The following is a 19679-nucleotide window of genomic DNA, read 5'->3' on the forward strand; positions in this document are numbered from 1 at the left end:
GGGCTTTTTCATGTTAGGCAAATGTTCTTTCTACCTTAGAGCCCTGAGCTACAGTCTAGATGTACATTCTTTCTTGGTTGTTCTAATGTTTTATCATTTTTTTTTCTACTGTCAGAGCATAGTGACAGAAGCTATTTTTATGTTCCAACCTTGAAGAAGTAAAACCGAAACAGAATTTAAAATATTTCCCAAACAATTGCATCACAGTATATTAGAGAAAAAAAAAAAAAACCCACCAATTCATTTTGTATAGACCTTTGAATCATAAAGTAACAACCTTGAAAAATATCTACCAAGACATGGATAGAAATTCTTTTCTTATGACACAAGTCAGAGAAAAGAAAAATTAAAGTGAATTAGAAAATCTTTTATTGCTTGTGTGTATAAGATAAATGTGAGATCCAAGTACTCAAAATGCTGTTGGAGGCAGCTACTGTCAACACTTGTGATCGTAATGGTACTTCTGGCTTTTCACATGGCAATATTTAGAATCCGATTGTAATGACCATATTTTAAAAAAAAAAAAAACATGTTATATTTACTAAGTTGGAAACTAATTTTCACGCATTTCCACCATTTTATTACATGAATGTAAGGTGATAGTTTAACAATGAGAACACATGGTTTGCATTTCGTTATGTGTATGTAATATATAAGAGAACCAAACCCAGCAGGTAACTTAGGGTTACTACATGAACACTGGATTGTATTGCCTTTTATCAGTAAGTTCCCCCATTTAATAAATACTGAAGAACACAAATAACGTTTGGTTGTCTGAGAATTTATTTTCTTTTCTGGAATTTGGTGAGGATTTGATACCCCCCACCCCATGCCTTTGCCATCTGTTTTGGAGGAATTTTTGAACACTGGCAAAAGAAGGAACAAATATCTATTTTAAGAATGGGTACATATTTTGTAAACTTTCCTACTAAAAGCTAATGTCCTTAAGCTAGAAGGGAAAGAATCAATTTCAATGAGTTGCTCTTTAAATGAGGTACAGAAAGCTGCTTCTTTTGGCATTGGTTAAAAAGCATGCACCTCTGTTTTATCTGCCTGTGTGGCTGGAATACCAGCCATTTCTGCAGAAGTGTTGTTCAGGTGGCTTGGAGATCAGTGCAAGAATGTCATTACATTCTACGGCTTGAGTTATCTTTAATTTTAAAATAGAACATAAAATGCAGTAATGCTTTATGCATGATTATTTTGAGGACTGAGATGACTTTCTCCTGCTCTTTCTCAGACATGAGTAGCATTCAAATCAAACATGCCTGTGAAATGCTGTTTCATAATATGTTGAGATGGCTAACATTATTTTGAGGGGGCTGGGGGGGGGGAGGTGGGAATGCACTTTGAATTCAGAATCAAGCATTCCTGACCACCTAGGATGCTAGCATTCCTGGCCACTTCCTATGCTGCTACTCCTACATAAATAAAATAGTGAAGAGACTTCCGGAGACCAAGAGGCCATCTTGACACTCTAGTGGAGCTATAGTAGGCAGACACTGAAGATTCCAGGCCTTGTGTACAGACGGCAAAGAGCCAGGCTCCCTGGGCCCCTGATCCTGAGCAGGAAGTTTCACTTCCATGTAATATTTTCTCTCCAAACTCCATTATCTGTGGTATTTTCCTATCACAATATAAAATGTTTCCATGGCATTGCTCAGTGTAATTAAAAGAAATGTTGCTCTTAGAAATAAGAGCTTCCTATTGTTAGCACAGAGAAAGGGGAAGACACTGAGCATAAATGAAGATACACAGGTAGACCCAAGGGCAAGTAAGTATTGGCACAGTCCGGGCATCCTGGTATAACTTTCCATTTATGTTAGTAAAACAAAGTTCTTTTCTTCACATGTGGCTTTTTTTTTTTTCCTAAAAGGGAGATGCCTGAATTTACTAGGAAAATTACTATTTAACAGTTAGAAGTAAAGAATTTATACTTCTTGTCATTAAAGTCAACAAAAACATGGGGGGGGGGGCAATGGTGACTGAATAGTTTAGCTACTTAGAAAAATATAACTGCATAGAAAAATTACAAACTAAAGTGATTCATTCACAGTTTCTATACGTAGTATATCCTCCGTGTACATTGATGTAGGCACTATTCTATGTAGAAAAAATATCTTTGGCCAGCCACGTAGACAACACAAGCGTTCCCCTTCAATCCAGGCACTGGTTCTGTGCTGTCGTGGGTGACATGAAACAAGAGGCCTCCTAAGTGAGCTGCAGGAAAGTAAACACTCCCTCCAGTGAGTTCTAACCCAGAAGGAACCTCAGAGGTCTTCAGCTGCAAGGCAAGGGGATGAAGAGTTACGGCACTTGAACTTCTATCTGCACACCCAAAAGGGACCGGAAAGGCAGCCTCCCCGGAGGGCAGGCAGATCTGTGTCATTGCCTTTCAAATTGCAGGAAGGCTGCGTCTCTGCTGAGGGGTCAGCTCGGGGTGCCACACGTCCACAATGAATATCAGCCGGTAAGATGAGGCGTCCTGCCAAACCTCATGCTCAAAAGAGTCATCAAAGATGAGCACCTTGCCCTCTTCCCATGTCCTGGAAGAAACACACAAACAAACAAAACGTGCATTTGTCAGTAATGGCCTTAGGAGTTTCACAGGCCTGGGGACCAGTTTCTGTCCATGGGCAGGAGGCCCTTTTGTGACCTACTTTGGGATCCGACAATAACATGAAGACTCAAAATAGTCCTCCATCAATAATTAAGAACTTCAGGCTTCCTTCTCATCTTACACTGAGATGCAAAGGACACGTGCTGGTGATGAGGATATGGTGACAGTCTTCATACTATGTGTTTAATTTGACTCCAGCCTTAAAACAGTTGTTTAGTCCAGTATGTGTTGAGAACGGTGGTTTTCAGCCCTCCTACTGCTGTGACCCAACCCTTAATACAGTTCCTCCTATTGTGTAACCCCCACCCATAAAATAATTTCATTGTTACTTCCTAACTGTAATTCTGCTACTGTTATGAACCATAGTGCATTTATTATAGGATATCTGATAGATGTCCCCCATGAAAGAATTGTTGGATCCCCAAAGGGTTGCAGGCGACGGGGTTGAGAACCGCTGATCTAGATGCGTGCCCTGGTAGTTCACACATGGGACAACTTCTCGGGCAACAATTCTACAGCTGTCCCATTTGTCAGTTCAGAGACTAGTTTAGGCTTCTGGGTGGTGAGAACCAAAGTCTCCTCCCCTAGAAGTCACATGAAAGGCAGACACATAGCATGCGCACCTATAATCCTAGTGTTCCTGTGGGAAGATGGGAAGCTGCGAGACAAAAGCATCTTGGGAAGCTTGTTGGCCAGCTGACCTGGTGTATGCAGTGGGGAAGAGCAAGAGAGACCCTGCCTCAAACGATGTAGTGTGGGGACCCACACTCACTGCTGTCTCTGAGTTTCACACCTCTGTATGGGTATACACATGTGCCTACAGTTACCTTCACACAAATGTGTGTACACTCGCAGGAACCCATTTCGCCACCCGCATACCATCCACATAGAAAGTTAAAGGGCAGGCAGGTTGAGTTACAGCATCTCTAGAGCGTCTTTCTGTTTCAAGGCCTGTCGGTGTGCTGCCGTGTTCTTCCTCCAGTTCCGTGTACCCTCATTCACCGAGTGACATTTTGGTTGCTACCACAGTTTGTCCCTTGTGACTTTGCTGCTGAGAACGGGGATGGGGGGGGGCACTGTCACCTTTTGGTCACTTGCTATCTTTTTTTTCTGTCTATAGTGTAGTCCTGTAGTGTAGTCCCTTATAGCCACTGACCTTGTTCACTGACCTTGTTCAATTTTCTGAGAACACTAAGATCAAGAAATGACCCTCCCCCCCCGGTTTAGGTAGATTTAAACAAAGCGGGCTTAGTTGATTCCTCTCATTTTCCCCCCTTTCTTTTTGGTTAGTTCTTTTGTTTCCATGTTTGATTTCCCATGATAACAGATACCAATTCTGTCATTTGGTGCCCAGTCTAAGTTTCCATCCTTTGCAAACCTTGGAGTGAACACTCTATTCCCTACATTCAGAGGAATTATATAAAACAAGTAAGCAACACTTTTGCTGAATGCAAGATGGAAAGCTGAGAAGCGTGCAGGACCAGGAAGGGGCAGGCAGGTGGGTGGTAGATGGGGAAGAGAGACTGATCTTTTTACTAACTATGAGTTACTGTTTTATCAGTTGATTAACTTAGAAATGTTATTGTTAGATTTCTCCAACGTGCCAGTTATTCTTCTCTGGAGTGACGTTGCCTCCCCTAAATCCATCCCCACATTTGAAAACTCCTGGAAACATTTTCTCATTGTCATAGACGGTGTGGAGCACAGTGCTGCCCTCTAGCGGCTAGAGACCAGGGATCCTGCTGAAGATCAATGCACACGATCGCCTGAGCCGGATGGTCACAGTGCCAGGGCCTGCAGTGCGTGGTGCATAAAATGACATCAGTCACGTTCTCAAGGAATGTGTCCCGGTAATACTATGGTAACCAGCTAGTACTGCTTTTGCTATACAATAACTCTTTGCTAAGGCACAATAGAAAGTTTTAATTGCTTAAGCAGAATTTTAATATTAAAAAAAAATTCCTTGTGAAGATTTCCTTGAAAAGTTAGCAGCATTTATTTATCACATTAGTGTCACTGAATATGTATCTTCATGCTAATATGTCTATATAAATAAAGGGGCACTGAGTCTGCCCACACCTTTGGTGGGTTTGAAAAGCACCGCACGGTCACCACCTGCATGTTTCCCTCCTGGTGCTTTGTTTAGACGACCATTTTAGAGTTTGTTTCTCACGCAGCTTTCTCCTGAGGTTCTGCTGGAGGCCCCATAAGGTGCTAGGCAGCACCGATTTAAGATATTCCATGTATAACCCACTTACATAGTAGATGAAGCTAAGAATATAAACAAGATTAATTTCCAATCTGTCTATTTTCCCAAGATAGACTACGACTTAGGAAACACCTAATCTGGGTTCCTGGTCACTGGATGTAAGACTCATTTTCTTCCATGAAATGGCTCTTCAACAAACCGACTGAGCAGGAAGTGAAATCATTTGGACCCTGTGTCAGGTGTCCTCCTAAGAGATGACAACATTCCCAAGATGTGACTGTAAGTGCTATTATCCAAGGAGCTATCTCCCCAGCCCTGCAGAGATGTATCTTAAGGGCATTATACTAAGTGAATGGAGGCTGTCACTAAAGACCCGACTCTGTGTAATTCTGCTTGGGTAAGGTCCTGGATTGGTCAAGATCAGAGACTAAAAAGAAAGAGGTGGTGTGCACTTAATATTCAACCACCCAGACTACGCTAATCGGGACCTAGGTTGGGGTAATGGCTACAGTGTGGGTGAATGCTAACCAACCACGCGTTTTAAAACTGTTAACATATTTTACTTTATAATGTGCATTTAACCATGATCAAATAAGGAAGTACAAAGAGGAGAGTCAACAGGGACAGGAGAGAAAAGAGCACAAAACAGCATCAGAACACAGTGGGACACTATGGCCTTTCAAAGGATCAGAATAAAACGTTTTGGGTCTGGCATTTGACACTTGTGTGATCTGGGACAAGTTACTGATGCTTCTTTATTAAGGATGATTTGTTCCCTGATACATCTATCATGAATCAAAAGGCCCATGCATTACTGATGTGTACAATACACTACCCAGATTGAATGTGCCAGTCTATCCTACATATACATGCTCTGAATGTTGACATTAGTCTAGAGCTGGCAAGGTCATCTAATGAAAAGCCTACTTACTGTACACTGATGTGTGGAATTGCTAACATTACTTATCAGAAACCAATACCCAACAAATCCCAGCAACATAGCACCCAGTAGCATCCTGGTTGGTTGTCCAGGTGATGGAGTGGCTGCCTGAAGCTGGGTTGCTGAGTTCCAGCATCTCTAGAAGGTGTTAGCACATATTGCTGACCCAGGAAAAAAGTAGAAATTACAAGTTCAGTTTCTAGAAAATGGGTTTCATCTCTTCACAGTCATAAGGTTGAAATGCTGCAGGTATTGCGTGTTGAGGCACATTTGAATTTGGCACATTTATACTTGTTTTCCACCTGCAGACTTGCAGATATGGTAGGCATTCAAATTCATAGTGGGAATTATGAAATAGCCATGGAAAGAAAACAAGAAATATGGAGAAGACAATAGACTACCAAGAATATATTTGACATTACTCCTTATGAAATCTGATTTAAATTGTGAAGACTGAAAATATATCTTGGATACCAATGACAAATGGCTCTTATAAGTTATTTGAGCACCAGAGAATCTGGATGCTATTTCAAAGTCTACATGTAATTCAAATAAAATATAACATTCTCCATTGCATAAATGACATTTGATTAGTGTAATAAAACCAAAGATTTAGGAATATTTAAAAAAATCATAATCATTCCATTCACTAGCTTATATTTCCTGTGAACTAGGAAGAGTGATTCCTGTGGAGCATAGAGACGCCGGAACCACTGTTTATGGATTTTCTAGTATTCCAAGTCAAATGTGTATTAGATGTGTCTTTCTTGCAACCTGTGGGCCACATATTTCCTGGGATAGTTATAAATATAGCCTAACACAAAAATCTTCAACTTACTTAAAACATTGTGGGATCTTTTTTTGATAACTTGAACACATAGTTCTTCAGCATAAATTCTATAGGTGACAATATGGTCTTGCATTGTGGAAAGGTTGGACATGACAGAATCATTACTTAACTATTTTTTTTAAAAAATAATAAACCTAATAGCTGGAGGGCATTTCCCTGGATTGCATACTGAGTTTTTCTTTGACAAAATTCACTTTTGAACATTTCATTGACGTATGGCATGTGTGCGCATGTGCTGTGAGCACGTCTCAGCTGCATGTGTGGTGGTGGAGATGGAGAAGATGGTTGCCTTCCACAATGTGCATCTCATGAGCTAAGGTTGTTGCACTTGGAGGCAGGCACCTTTACTCACTGAGCCATCTCATCAGCCCCTGATGGAGTTTTGTAAGTCTTTAAAAGTCTATGCAGAGCTTGAAGAAGTGTGGTCATGAGTTCAAATGATCTATATGGTGAGTACGAGGCCGGCCTGGGCTATTCAATTAGACCTTGTATCAACAGTCCTTGAATTTTCTGTTTCCATGGAACACTGCAGTAGTAATTACCTAGTTTAGATCCTTTCCTTAAAAACATAGTCCTCTGTCTTTTCACTAGTTTTCAGAAGCAGGATAAGTAAAACTTCAGCTTCAAATATCTCAAAGAAGCAAAGGAAAGCACAATAGAACCCTACTCAAGCCATGTCTCAGTCTGAGCTGACACATGGTTAACTTCAACAGATATACCAACCTGGGAAAAAAAAGTGTTTCCCATCGCAAAGAGACAGGGCATGCAGTTGCCATGAACTTCGGATCTTTTCTGAATGAAAAACAAAGGATCGGTGGCACAAGAATAGTTTCCAGAGCACTTGCTTTTCAAGAAGAGCTCCAGCAATTATGACTAATGGGTGAGTTATGATGCAGGCAGCTAAAAAAGCAACAAAGCTTTTCAGTGTGGCCTTGGGAGGCAGCCTATTGGAGCTGGTCCCAAAGCTCTCCTATGAGGGCTCACGATACAGGGTTAGAGGTGGTATGTGCTGGATAAATATGCTGCTTACTGTTTGAATATTTTACTATTGAAAGAGGAAGGCCTTATGCCTCGTATGCCAAAAGATGCAAGAATATCCAGTAAGATAAAGCAATACTGCATAATCCTTCAACTTCTCAAATTATTATAATCATAACTAATGATAATAATGGTGGCATTATTATACTTAATAGCTATCACAATTGCCACCAATATTAATAAGGCTAGCAGTGACACTGCATGCTTATAGACTTCCACCTAAAACTCCTACAGATAAAAATGTTAGCAAGCTTTTTGAGAATGTTTTCAAATGGGTGAAAAGTCATTGCATAGTTCTAATTTTTATCCAAAGGAACTTCATGAAGACAAAATCCAGCTCGCTCAACACAGGCTGATTCTGTAGAAGCTGTGGAAATCCCTTTACATTTGCTGTTACAGCTTTGTCTTAGTCAGGGTGTTACTGCTGTGAACAGACACCATGACCAGGGCGACTCTTATAAGGACAACATTTAATTCGGGGCTGGCTTACAGGTTCAAAAGTTCAGTCCATTATCTTCAAGATAGGAGCATGGCAGCATCCAGGCAGGCATGGTGCAGGCAGAGCTGAGAGTTCTACATCTTCATCTGAAGGCTGCCAGAGGGAGACTGACTGCCAGGCAGCTAGGGTGAGCATCTTAAAGCCCATGCCCACAGTGACACACCTATTCCAAACAAGGCCACATCTTCATATAGTGCCACTCCCCGGGCAAAGCATATTCAAACCATGACAAGCTTGTAGCTCAAGATCATGGCTTGAGGGGACAGTCTTAGTGTGTGAGGATGCCAAGGGGTGACCTAGAAGGCATTTAGTCTGGCTGAGTGGAACACAAGAAAGAGGGGGTTCAGAGCCCAGAAACAATAAAACCCAACCCAACCCTTATACATTCTTATCTACTGCAGTCTCCTAGTTTAGAAATTCTGGCACAGATTCTCAAGGATGTGAACCTTCCTTTGTCCCCTTGTCCTCAAAATACACAGACAGAAATCCTCTCCTCCCCGCACATCTTACTGTTTTGGAAGCCAGGGTGCTTGTGCTCTCGCTACAAAGGGCAGCTCTGACCTCAGCAAAGTCTTTCCCGTATCCATTACACAATGTCTGGAAAAGGACAAGATAGACCCATGGTGTCCTTTCAGCACTGAAGTTCTCTTAATTCTTTGAGTGAAACTCCTGGTTATGATGAGTTCATTCTTTCACTGACAAGGTGCAGAAAGCAAACTTTCATCTACGTCACAGGCACTGTTTGCTAGTTTGTTCACACGTGAGTACACCGAAAATATTAAACCATGCACTCCCTGGCATACTTGGCCTTGTCGCCTCTTCCCTCAGTCCCTTGTGGGGTGAGCCCTCCAGCTGACCTATCAGAGGAATTCCTCACCTGGTCCTGTGAGGAATGAGTCCTGTGTCCTCCTCTGTGCCATTTCTACCTTCCTTCTCTTGGTTCTAGGCTATCAGTGGCAGAAGAGGCCATGACACAGATAAACAGAGAGGAACACTGTAAGACAGGATGGAACAGCGGAGTAAAGCTCACAGGCCTGTGCTGGGTCGTGTATGTCACTAACACAGTTGCCCAGGAAGAAGAAATATTAATTGAGCCATTGTTCCTATTATTTTGTCCTGTGGGCAGGTCTTTGGAGGCATTTTCTTGGTTAATGGATGATCTAAATAGGCCCAGCCCATTGTTGGTGGTGTTATCCCTGAGCTAATGCCTGGGCTGTATATAAAAGCAAGCTGAGCAAGCCATGGAGAGCAAGCAAGCATGTAAGAGGCATTCCTCCACAGCCTCTTCTTCAGTTCCTACCTTGACTTCTCTAGATGACAGATTGCAAAGAGTGGGACGAAATCTTTGCTCCCGAGTTGGTTATGGTCAATGTTTTAATACAGAGACATAGGATAAAAGGACAGCCTTGAACCCAACGTCTAGTATCAGGGCTCGTCCAGGAGAAGAGTGAGAAATACATGTTGGGGAGAGAGTTGTGCTGAGCCAGCAGAGCCAGAAGACTACTATACCGATGTATTTAACTTGTACACTTACTTAGATATCAAATGTTACTACTCTGCAACAGGCAGACCATGGAAAAACCACTCTTGCCTACTCCCTGAAAACCCACTTTCCATGTGTTCCGTGCTCTCGTCAGCCATGAGCCAACACACCTTCCAGGTGATCGGTTATCATGCCCTGACTCTTTATAGTCCCCGAGTTTGTACTCTAGGTGACAAGAACCATCACTGATGTTGCAGGAGTGCTGGGCTCACTCTTTCCAATCTAAAGGAAATATGGACCTCTTCTATAGCAGCTAAACGCAAAGGTTACAATGACTCAAATATATGGAATACATGTACCGCGCAGAACTCTCAGTGCATTGTGAGTGTATTCATTCCTGTGGATGGCTTTAATAGTCAGACTATGAATACACAGGCATTTGTCATTCCCATTTTACAGATGAAAAAAGTCAGGCGTAATGAATGTAGTGGTTTGAATAGGCATGGCCCCCATAGGCTCATCTGAATGTTTAATCATCAAAGAATGGCACTAATTGAGAAGGATTAGGAGGTGTGGCATTGTTAGGTCGTGCTACTTCAGTGCTTGTAACCTGTTTTTATGAAAACACATAATGCTATAAATCTGAAGACCCTGGGATGTATGTCCCCCACACAGTCACTCCTCAAATCCTATTAGAAAGACTGTGGTTTGTGAAGCTTTCAGAGGCTGACCCCAGCAGCTTCCACATCATTTACCACTACAGGAAAATGATTTCCAACTTCTCAACAATTCATTCGACAATCAAACCCTTACACAATCCATTTTCTCCACAGGCACTGCAATTTCCTGCGTAGGGTAGCCGCACACACGTGTGCATTCTATCTAGCTGAGTGTAGGAAGAACTGTAGATGTAGTCTGAGCTGCACCAACAGGGTCACACACACGCTATACTGGTGCCTTTAACTCACCAAGTTGCTTAGACACAAAATGCTATTATTTAACAGCAAGCAAAGTTCAGGGGAAACATCCTACTGGTTAAAAGTCATCTTTTGTGTGGCTCCAGAGGGGCAGGCTCTGGTGGCTATCTGAATAAAGTCTCACTGCAACACAAATGGAACAGAGATTAATTTTGTGGGACAGATCTCTGATTCTGGTGGGGAGAAAAGAAAGTGGGTAAGAATATTTGGTTGCGAATGATTTAAAATTCACAGCTCTTCTAATGTGAAAGTCATAAGACTTAATATGTCTTCTCGGGTACCTGCTAAAAACAAAGCAAAATCAAAAAGCACTATGAACCTGTGGCTGATTAAAAAATAATTTTTCTTTAACATCGAATTTAACAGTTCGATGTTTACATAGCCTTGGAGCCTTGGGAGATTCAGAAAGACACATGTTACAAAACATACTGTTTCTTTCTTTCTTTCGTCCTTTCTTTCCTTCTGCACAGAAATATATTGACAAAGAGAATGGCTACATGCCCGTTCACCTCTCACTGGACACTAATGCCAGCGTGTGCTTTCCTGACCAAGGTCAGTATTAGATCAGTGTTGCTTCAGTTTTCAGGCAGTGATGCTGGCCTGCAAAAGTTATGAGGTCACCGGATCTTAGCACAGTTCCAGTTTGGTTTGAAATGGCCTCCTAGAAACGTGAGATAATTCCCAAAGCCCACACATCTTAGCCTCTCCTTAGAGTTGTAACCAATGTCCCCTTGCTGGTAGCATACTTATCTACCACTTTGAGTTTTTTTAGCTTTGGACCAAAGTTACTAATGAGCTAACACACAGCTCTCAGACGTCTTAGCTTCTGTCATTTGAAATTATTAGCTTGAAAGTATAGCCCAACAATTTTCAACCTGTAGCTAGAGCCCCCGACCCCTTTGCTGGGTCGGATGACCCTTCCGTAGGGGTCATCTAAGATGACCAGATATCTTAATTATGATTCATACCACTAGCGAAATTCCAGTTATGAGGTAGCAACAAAAATAATTTTATGGTTGTAGATTACCACAACAAGAGGAATTACATCAAAGGGTCGCAGCATTAAGAAAGCTGATAGGGTTTTCTGGAAAGGAGAATCTTGATTGAGGAAATGTCTCCATCGGATTACCTGAAAGCAAGTCTGTTGGGCATTTTCTTGGAGAATCATTGATGTGGCTATACGTAGCAACATTGCCAAGCAACTGCCTGAGGGCCTGGTTGGCTATCCATACACACAGATGTGAACAGACCAAGGAGTTCTCCAAGTGCTGGCCTTTGGCGGCTCATTTTCCCTCCATGGTTGGCAGTGGTGAGAAGCAGTAACCAGGAGGGAACAAGAAACGGTACTCCGTCCTTATGTTGCAGGCCTCTGGGACCAGGACTCCTTCCCCTGGGCCTGGTGGGGCTTTTAGGCAGGTCTAGAACCCAAGATCTCTGAGCCCTTGGTTGCAGCTGCTGTTGCAGCCTCTAGGCTGATCTCTATTCATCCTTCAGGCCTTGACAGTAGCCTTTAACACTGGCCAGTGTCATAGCCAGGAACTGAGACCCTTGGCCTTACACACTTAGCTCTCTGGTGACAAAGGCCTGCAGGTTCTGTGCCCTACCTCCTTGAAGCATCTGGTCCTTCCTCACTGTCAGCTCCCACCCTCTCTTGCCATCTCTCTACTACCTCAGCCACCTTTCTTTCTGCTGCCCTGGCCAACTTTGAACTGCCCTGCAGCTTCAGGGGCCTGCGATTTGGCCAGCTTGACCTTCCCCAACCTGGCTCGTCCCCAGCAATCACTGCTACTGGCCTGTGTCTGCTGCCTTCTCTTGTGTTACTAGCTCAGTGTACATCAATAAGTATAGTCAAGGAAAGTTTACTTTTTTTTTTTTTTTTAATGGACTTGATGTTACAGTACTAGGTGAAGCACAGGGGAGTTTATTTCAGTTAGCTCTACTAACCGAAGAGCCTTGTTTAGGTTTGGGTCAATCACATCCTTGCCTCTGAGCACCAATCAGTGCTGTCTTGCTGCTGCACAGCCGGGGAAGAGCTCCATTCAGTGGTCTGACTGCACATAGTTGCAGGGACACCCAGAGTTCATTTAAGCTTGAGGTAGCAAAGTCCAGTTCACAGTTTAGCTTTCTGCTGCTGAGTTAATCGGCTGTGATCAGCACTTGGATTTTTGAAGCTATCTAAATAGTGTGGCAGACAGATGGTGCTGGTAAAAGTACTCCCTGCTGGTTTTATGACAGTCCTTTTGCTGAAGACAGCCATGGCAGGACAACTGTCCAATAAATGCCATGCAGGGAGTCACATGATCCATCCCCACCATCTTTGCTTATTTGCAGCTAAGTGGACACTAGGAGTACGTACAGCAACGACTCAGTGAATTATTAATATCGACAGTACCTTCAATAGATTTTAACAGTGCTTTGTCGGTGCTTCATGCTTGCCCAGTGGCATGGGAAGCAGTGCCCCGCCCCCCATCATGTGTCTTAGCAAGGCTGTGACATTGGCCCTAGGAATATAGTTCAAGTCATAATACCTAAGACTGAGCCTAGTTCTGACTACTTGTTAATATAAAAAACCCCACATCTGCTGGAACATTATTCTGAAATAAAGATCTGTGCTGATGTCAAGTTTATGCTTTTGAAATGATAGCAGCCCTAAACAGTTTTAGGGTCCCTAAATCCAACAGTCCTGGGTCAAAGAATAAACAAGAAAAGACAGGAAGCATGAGGTGAAGGGAAGTATCTACTATCCAAGGAACACCAGGGCTAAGAAGAAGTCCCAGAATGAGAAGAGAGGAACAAATAGTCCTTTTAAGCCCCCAGAAGGAGCCAGCCCTGCAAACACCTGGATCTCACATCTGGCAGAAGGAAGTTCTGTTGTCTTACACCATCTATCATTGTGGCCATTTATAAGTTCCCAAATAAACTAATACAAACAGGCAGCTGGTTTGTATAGTTTAGTCTTCTGAGTTGTAACAGGGGATTTTAACAAGCCTGATTACTCTGGATTACTGTTAAGAATGACGTTGTACCTCAAGTGCTTAGGACTGGCTGCGCTGCGGGTATGTCACTGGTATTAATAACGCGCTTCCTAGTGGCAGCACCAAGAAGCATCTGGATAATGCCCCTGAGTAACAGGATCAAAGACGACCCCTTACATCATATTTTTCTCTGTCTTATAAATTGTTTCCAAGGGACACACAATCTCATCTTAAAACCAGAAGGCACTGGTAAACGGGAAATGGTATTTTAAGGTGTGGAGGCTTACATAGCTTGCAAGCTGACTGTCAGAGGAAAAAGAAAAGGTTGGGTTTTGTGTTGCAGTGATGGAGTATTTAAAGGACTCGCATCCTGGCAGGAATCTCATGGTTCTAGGGGAGCAGAAATCTGATCATCAAGAGCCAACAACTACAGCAAACAAACCTCGTGGGTAACCTACTCTTTCAGCAGGCCAGATGTCAGCCAGGCTCTGAAAACTCACTCCTGCCACCAAGCACCAGGAAGCCCGACTTCTTTCCTGGCATGCTTGTTTTGACACTCCGTCCTTATACAACGGATCATAGAAGAAAGCTTCCAGATTTTGTTTGAAAGCCTTAGTATTCTCAATCTTTACAGGCTGTCCAGTACTCAGTTTCCCTGGTATTTGTACTCTAAGCAGTACGTAGAACTTATGAAAAGCATCATTCTTTCAAGGAAATACTAAATGGATCCAAAGCACCGCTGAGTTAAGGACTGAGGATGAGAATGCTCAGAGTAGAGCACTCCCGACAGCAGGGGTGGAGAAGGATTGCTGGCAGACAGCCCTGGTGAGGAGCAAGGCCCTCGATGCTCCCAGCTCCTCTGCAGAAACAACCCAGTGTCCGGTAATAGGCAAAAGGGTGGTGAGTACTTTTTGAAAATGACGGTGGATTTGCAAAATAGACCACCTGCAAATTACTGTTGATAGTAGTTTTTTTACTGTTGCACGAATTAGAGTGCATTTTAGCTTGGCAGAAACGGATAGTCGGTAAGTTAATATCCTATCGAGAGTCCTCTAGGTAAACTGTGTGACCCCTGTTTGGTGAGAACCGTTTATCTAGGGGGTGGTTTAAGATTCATGGAGGGGATAGCAGTGGCTTGCCTCTTCAAGTGGGCATGAGCGACTGGAGTATCTGATGCAGAGGAACATCCATATAGACAATTCCAGGTAAGGTCACTTTGGTGGATTGCATATGCTTGGCCAAGGGAAGTGGTACTATTAGGAGGTGTGGCCTTATTGGAATAGGTGTGGTCTTATTCAAGGAAGTATCTCACCATGTAGGTGGGCTTTAAGGTCTCCTGGTGCCCAAGCTCTGTCCAGTGTAAATGAGACCCTCCTTCTGGATGTCTTTGGGCCAAGATGTAGACTCTCAGCTCTTCCAGAGCCATGCTTCCCACTATGATGATAATGGACTGAACTTCTTAGACTGTAAGCCAGCCCTAATGAAATGTTTTCCATTGTAAGAGTTGCTGTGGTCATGGTGTCTCTTTACAGCAATAAAGCCCTAAGACAGTCATCTAATATTCTGAGCTCTTGGAGACTTTGTGGTTACACCTCTGGCTCTACCTACCCACTCTCCTGCCAGCCTGCCTGTCTGCCTGCCATGACCATATGTCAAGCTGAGCTTTCTTCTTCATCCTCGGGTCTCTGAAGTCAAGGGTCAGTTCCACACTATCCTGCCTATGCCTAAAGGGATGCTTCATTGAGTAATTTGGGTACATGTAGCTCTAAGCAGAACAGATACGAAGACGGAAGGGAGGAAAAGAGGGAGGAATGGATGGAGACAGGGAAGGAGAAAAGATAGAGTGAATAAGAGACAGAACATGCATGGAAATGGTTGAAAGCCACCAGACAAGTTCTACAGAGTATCTGATATTCAGGAAGGAGAACTGAGCAATTCTAGCCACTTCCTTGTGCTGTCCTCCATCTCTGCTCCCCATAACAACCCCTCCCCATTACACCTCCTCCCCATAACACCCCCTCCCCATAACACCTCCTCCCGATAATATACCTTCCCCATAACACCTCCTCCCCATAACACCCCATCCCCATAACACCCCCTCCCCATAATATGCCCTCCCCATAACACCCCATCCCCATAACACCCCCTCCCCATAACACCTCCTCCCCATAACACTCCCTCCCCATAACATCCCCTCCCCATAACATCCCCTCCCCATAACAACCCCTTCCCATAACACCCCCTCACCATAGTACACCCTCCCCATAACACCCCTTCCCCATCACACCCCCCTCCCCATAACTGTTATAACTCAGTTATCAGTCAAGCTGCCCCTCAGAGCTCCTGCCAAGTTTGACTCTCAAATCACCGTTTTCATGTTCGACTCTATCCTAGTTCTAGCCAGCTCTTGGATAGTTCCCCTATATTCCAAAAGCAATGTAAATAAAGGAAGCATAAACACTAAATTCACTGTCTTTTCTCTTAACTGGCCCCAGACATTTCCAGTTGCCCGTTTGTCCAAGCACCAGCACCTGCCTGCTGAAGACTGAACGTGGAGAACCATCTTTGACTTCTTTGGTTATCACACTCTGGGAATTCCCCGGAGTCCACTCTCTCCTGTCTCCTGCTTCTTTGTCCTCCATTTCTTTCCATCACCCATTTTTACTCGTCTTCACTTTGGAACATTTCCCTGTGTCCGTTGCTGAGGGTGTTCTCACCCCCGCCCTTCAGACAGTAACCCCTGACACTATGAACTGAGCCCCTAAGTTTGGTGTCAGAAGCTTCGTTCCTATGAACTGGCCTTGTCCACACTCCCTCCCTCACCTTCCTCCTCGTGTGCTCTCTACTCTTGGCTGCTGAACCACATAGTGTTTTTCAGATGTGACATCTTTATTTTCATAGATGCTTCAGAATGTTTTCCTCTCAGCTTTCAATACCCATCACCCTCCTGTCTAAAAACAAATAATCAAGCAAATTGCAAGGACAAGACAAAACACTACCCAAGACTCCCAAACCTTACGGGCAAGTGACCCATTTTGACCTTTGACCTGTGATCCTCTTGGGGTCACTAGTTCTCATACTGTCTTCCTGGTCATGTATATCTAAGAGCAGAGAGGAGAGCCCCATGTGCCCCACCATTGTGTGTCCTATAATATTTGTCTCGTCCTCCATTCTGCCTCCTACCATAGACAATAAGGGCTGTAGAAGAAGGTAACTTCCTGATTTCTCATCCATAGGAGCTTCCATTTCAGCATGGTCAGCAGGCTAACAGACTTAAACAGCAATGGCGGCTTGCCAGAAGAAACCACTGAGACCCACACCACTGCACATGGCTTAAGAGGGCAAATGGCAGGTCTTACTTTCATGAACTGAAATTGGATCCTAGTAATCAGTGTACTCTGAATGGATAAAATGGCTGTCTACACAACTCTTCATGAGAGTGAGAGCTCGTGGGACTTGTTAAGTGTGTCTTGAGCAAGTGTGCCTCGTTCACAAGAGGGTGAATCAGCTGCTGGGATTAGAAGAGGAGAAAGCATGACCTGAGTTCTAGCATTTACCATGGCCTTGCTGACGTCAGGAGGAGGATCAAGTGCTTCCTAGGATCGTTCACTTTGCCATTCTACAACCCTGAAGAGTCAGAATGGTTGCCAAAATTTATAAGCAGGAAGTTGAGATTTAAGGAGATTAAGTAACTAGTCTAAGTTACGTAGTGACAGAAATGGTTCTGCAAGTGGTCGTCACTCATGGAACCATGCTGTTGCCTCTAGAGCAAAATGCAAATGCCCACTGGGTGATGGCTTTGAGGAGAAAGACTTCCTATACACATACATAGCTCAGGCTGTGGAGCCTTAAGCACAATGTGGAATAGGGAGAACTTAAGGAAAGTGAATTGACCCTAAATGCAAGGTTGTCCACCTTGAAGAATCAAGGCAGCTGGGCAGGCAGATGAAGGCTCTGGGAGAAAATGCAGACCTTCCCTGACTGTGAATGACATCTACACCCAGGAAGCACAAAGAAGGTCACACACTAAAGTCTGGATGCAAATGACTTCATTCCTATATACTGTACCTACCAAGACAGGGACATGATCCCATCTACCACAGATTTTCTGTTAGGAACATCTGTTGTTGGATGATGGCTTAAAAAAGAATGTCACAAAGGAAACATACCTGGTCTCATTGGCACACCGGATCTTGCAGCCTTCCTTAGGAATCACCAACCCAAGATGCATTCGGAGCCTGCAGTTTGTGGGTCCTGTGTGGGGCCACACATGAGTTCCAGGGTGCATGATGGAATATTTGATCTGTACAGAAAGAATGAGACCCAATTATCCATTTAACAAGGTGTGAAGAAGCAGCAGAATCAGAAACAGTTCATATGAGTCTCTGTACCCTTGGGACTTAGATTCATGTCCTATTTCTTGTGAAGGAGCCAAGAAACAAGCGTTCTAGTTTCCCACAAAGTGACATAATATGCAACATTTTCCACCTTCAAATTTTGACATCAACCACATGAAATTATGTTTTATTAAAAAGCAAATGGGAAAAGAGACATCCATTGTGCCCAGGGAAATAAGTGTGATTTTTGTAAAGGTCAGTTCTGCCTCTTTTCTGACAACAAACTGTCTTCTTCCCATCTCTGAAAACACCCTTGGTACCTGTCCTCTTCTGCATCCTGTTGTCTCAGAAAACTTTTCTAGTAAAGTACAGGTCTTAGGAGCTCCTTTACAGGCATTCTCATTTTTCCTTCCTAGAACAAAACAGGATAAGACTATTGAGAGAAGCAAATCAGTTGTCATATGCTTCTGTGGTCTCAGCTATGCTGCAAGTTAACTAGGAGGATGACTTGAGCCTACAAGTTCAATCTAATCACATAAAGAGACCCTACTGAAACACACACATGCACACACACACACACACACACACACACACAAGTAACCAAACTGTAGTAACACTTTATCTCATCCCATTTGAGCCACATGTACTTTTATGATCACTTTTGCTGTCAGAATGTGAAGGCTAAGAGAAAAACAGAGGTTAATGTCATTATAGGGTCCTTCCATGTGTAAAAGTGTGAGAGAAGAGTCTATAATTCAGATTATAAGAAGACTGACCAGCCATTGCTGGTTTTAGAGATAGACAAGGGACACAAAAGCCATTGGGCAGATATAAGAATCTGAAGCCGGTTGAAGGTAATGACTTGGATTTAGCGAGTGAAACCAACTGAAGAGTTCTGAGCCAGGCCTTCAAGTCACTAGTTTCTGTTAATGTGTCATAGTACATACTGGAAATTAATACAGCCTCTAAGAAAGGAGAATACTTTTATATATACTCTATGCCTAACCTGAAATGCAATTTAAGAGATAGGAAGACATTTTGCATTGGAATTTAGTGCATTTTTCAATGTTTTAAGAAACTTTACATATTGCTAAAATGACATTTAAATGAAGAACATCAGGATCTTTAAGCAAAAACCAAGTTTTATGAGTAATTGTATCAAGAACAGATTCTGGGACTTCATCTTCAGCATCTTGGATCACGAAAAAATCCTCCACATTCTTCTTGGGATATGATCAAAATGCATACAGTATCATTAGCTTTCATGGAGGCCAAAAAACAACAGGATTTAGTTTTGGTTTGCTTTTGGCTTTAAAAAATGACATTTTTGTTTTCCTATTCAAAATTTCTATAAAAGAAATGACATCTAAAGAGGAGCTTGATGTTAATGCTCATGTACACTAAGATAATCTTATGCTGAGAACAAAATGAGTTCTAAGAGATATAACACCGTGACTTCTGCCTCAGTCAAGTGGGCCTCTAAATTTGGAAACAGCTTCTACAGTTTTACTAGCTCTTTGCAGATGAGCTCTTTGCTTCTTAATCGAGTCCATTGCTATGTGTTCCTTTTAGTTAGTAATATTGTGTCCTGAGGAGCCACACAATTATATCATCTGGAAAGAATAGCATACAAATGAATAAGCCGTCATAATGGACGTTTTAGCCCTGGTTTTCCGGGGCAGCTATGAGCAAGGTTTTGGCAGGACTGGCAGGGACCATCACCTATGGCCTATGCTGCTCAGGCTGAAGCT

General features: G+C 43.0%; 1 protein-coding gene across 7 annotated transcripts in view; it reads right to left on the reverse strand.

The window, feature by feature from the left end:
• Nucleotides 1–472: 472 nt before the first annotated feature.
• The window catches only part of ASPH (aspartate beta-hydroxylase), a 186567-nt gene continuing 167360 nt past the window's right edge, over nt 473–19679 (reverse strand). For all 7 annotated transcript variants that reach the window (XM_080938668.1, XM_080938667.1, XM_080938664.1 and 4 more), the window contains 3 exons: nt 18249–18340; nt 17761–17894; nt 473–2546 (listed from right to left, as the gene is read on the reverse strand). In XM_080938668.1, coding sequence (XP_080794794.1) covers nt 2396–2546; nt 17761–17894; nt 18249–18340 — 377 coding nt within the window. In that variant the 3' untranslated portion in view covers nt 473–2395. The remainder of the gene's footprint in view (nt 2547–17760; nt 17895–18248; nt 18341–19679) is intronic.

This window comes from Micromys minutus (assembly GCF_963924665.1).
Source record: "Micromys minutus genome assembly, chromosome: 26".
Classification (NCBI taxonomy): Eukaryota; Metazoa; Chordata; class Mammalia; order Rodentia; family Muridae; genus Micromys; species Micromys minutus.